Raw genomic sequence first — 2,500 nt, 5'->3', positions numbered from 1 at the left:
GTGTGTGTGTGAGTGTGTGTGTGAGTGAGCGAGCGAGCGAGTGAGTGTGTGAGTGAGTGAGTGTGAGTGAGTGAGTGTGTGAGTGACTGTGAGTGTGAGAGTGTGTGAGTGACTGTGAGAGTGTGTGAGTGACTGTGAGAGAGTGTGTGTGTGTGTGTGTGTGAGTGAGTGTGTGAGTGAGTGTGAGAGTGTGTGTGAGAGTGTGAGAGTGTGTGAGTGAGTGTGTGAGTGACTGTGAGAGTGTGTGAGTGAGTGTGAGAGTGTGTGAGTGAGTGTGAGAGTGTGTGAGTGAGTGTGTGAGTGACTCAGAGAGTGTGAGTGAGTGTGTGAGTGTGAGAGTGTGTGAGTGAGTGTGAGAGTGTGTGTGTGTGTGTGTGTGAGTGAGTGTGTGAGTGAGTGTGAGAGTGTGTGAGTGAGTGTGAGAGTGTGTGAGTGAGTGTGAGAGTGTGTGAGTGAGTGTGTGAGTGACTGTGAGAGTGTGTGAGTGACTGTGAGAGTGTGTGAGTGAGTGTGAGAGTGTGTGAGTGAGTGTGAGAGTGTGTGAGTGAGTGTGTGAGTGACTCTGAGAGAGTGTGAGTGAGTGTGAGAGTGTGTGAGTGAGTGTGTGAGTGACTCTGAGAGAGTGTGAGTGAGTGTGTGAGTGTGAGCGAGTGTGTGAGCGAGTGTGTGTGTGAGTGAGTGTGAGAGAGTGTGAGTGTGAGAGTGTGTGAGCGAGTGTGTGAGTGAGTGTGTGTGTGAGTGAGTGTGTGAGTGAGTGTGTGAGTGAGTGAGTGTGTGAGTGAGTGTATGAGCGAGTGTGTGAGCGAGTGTGTGTGTGAGTGAGTGTGAGAGTGTGTGAGTGACTGTGAGAGAGTGTGAGTGTGTGAGTGACTGTGAGAGTGTGTGAGCGAGTGTGTGAGTGAGTCTGTGTGAGCAAGCGGGTCAGTGAGCGAGTGAGTGAGTGAGTGTGTGTGAGCAAACGAGAGAGTGTGTGAGCGAGTGAGTGTGTTTCTAACGGTTTCTCTCGTCTCTCAGGTGTATCGTAGAGTCAGAGAACGTTGAGGAGCGCGTGTCCGTCATCTCGAGAATCATCGAGATCCTGCAGGTGTTTCAGGAGCTCAACAACTTCAACGGTGTTCTGGAGGTCGTCAGCGCCATGAACTCCTCGCCCGTCTACAGACTCGACCACACCTTTGAGGTGTGTGTGTGTGTGTGTGTGTGTGTGTGTGTGTGTGTGTGTGTGTGTGTGTGTGTGTGTGTGTGTGTGTGTGTGTGTGTGTGTGTGTGTGTGTGTGTGTGTGTGTGTGTGTGTGTGTGTGTGTGTGTGTGTGTGTGTGTGTGTGTGTGTGTGTGTGTGTGTGTGTGTGTGTGTGTGTGTGTGTGTGATGCTGTTTGAGCGTGAAAAATGCTTCTGAAGTCTGCAACGAGAGAAAAAGACACGCCCACTTTACCCAGAATCCTCAAAGTAGTGAGTTAGTTAGTAGTGTGTTAAACTGGCGGTTATGGAAAGGGGCGGGACATTTCTCAAACACACTCGAAGAGCTCGGCCAATCACAACACACTGCTCCAGCCGACCAATCAGAGCACAGTGTGCTTTTCAGGAGGAGGGGCTTCATAGAGACAGGAAGTAAACAGAGCGTTACTGACAGACTGGGAAGAGAGGAGCCGCAACACTGGAGAATATGAGGAGAATAATCAACATTCATGATCTAGTAGAGCCTAAACACATCATCAAGACTTTTGCAAATGTCTAAATTGGTCTTAAAAGGGCATAATATGATATAACTCATCCTGCATGTGATTTTGTTTCAGCAAATCCCAAGCAGACAGAGGAAGACTCTGGAGGAAGCTCATGAACTCAGCGAAGATCATTACAAGAAATATCTGGCCAAACTCCGGTCCATCAACCCTCCCTGTGTTCCCTTCTTCGGTACGTTCTGCTCCCTCACACACACGACTCTGTCACTGATGAGCCCGTGTGTCTGATGCACATGTGATCTGCTCGCTTTAGGGATCTATCTAACAAATATCCTAAAAACTGAAGAAGGAAATCCGGACTTCCTGAAGAGACACGGCAAAGAGTTGATCAACTTCAGCAAGCGGCGGAAAGTGGCGGAAATCACCGGAGAAATCCAGCAGTACCAGAACCAGCCGTACTGCCTACGTGTGGAGAGCGAAATACGGGTCAGAGGAACTACATTGTGAATAAATAATCTCTCCAGTGATGTGTGGTGTGTTAGGATAGGACAATATTTGGTCGAGACACAACTATTGAAAATCTGGAATCTGAGGAGCAAAAAAATGGAAACATTGAGAAAATCTTCTTTAAAGTTGTGCATTTATGTTCACGATTGTGCTGCATTCACTCACAAAAATACATGTTTTATATATTTACGGTAGGACATTTACTAAATATCTTCATGGAACATGATCTTAATATCCTCATGATTTTTGGCATAAAAAAAAAAAATGTATAATTTTGACGCGTACAGTGTATAGTTGCTATTGCCACAGATATACC

At 47.3% G+C, this 2,500-nt stretch overlaps 1 protein-coding gene across 2 annotated transcripts in view; it reads left to right on the top strand.

The window, feature by feature from the left end:
* Positions 1-2,500, top strand: part of sos1 (son of sevenless homolog 1) — a 50,432-nt gene that overhangs the window by 39,953 nt on the left and 7,979 nt on the right. For both annotated transcript variants that reach the window (XM_079597843.1, XM_079597842.1), the window contains exons 17-19: positions 1,015-1,177; positions 1,792-1,909; positions 1,991-2,163. In XM_079597843.1, coding sequence (XP_079453969.1) covers positions 1,015-1,177; positions 1,792-1,909; positions 1,991-2,163 — 454 coding nt within the window. The remainder of the gene's footprint in view (positions 1-1,014; positions 1,178-1,791; positions 1,910-1,990; positions 2,164-2,500) is intronic.

Source organism: Phoxinus phoxinus (assembly GCF_949152265.1).
Source record: "Phoxinus phoxinus genome assembly, chromosome: 22".
Classification (NCBI taxonomy): Eukaryota; Metazoa; Chordata; class Actinopteri; order Cypriniformes; family Leuciscidae; genus Phoxinus; species Phoxinus phoxinus.
The sequence above is the reverse complement of the archived record's forward strand: the minus strand, read 5'-3'. Positions and strand labels throughout refer to the sequence as shown.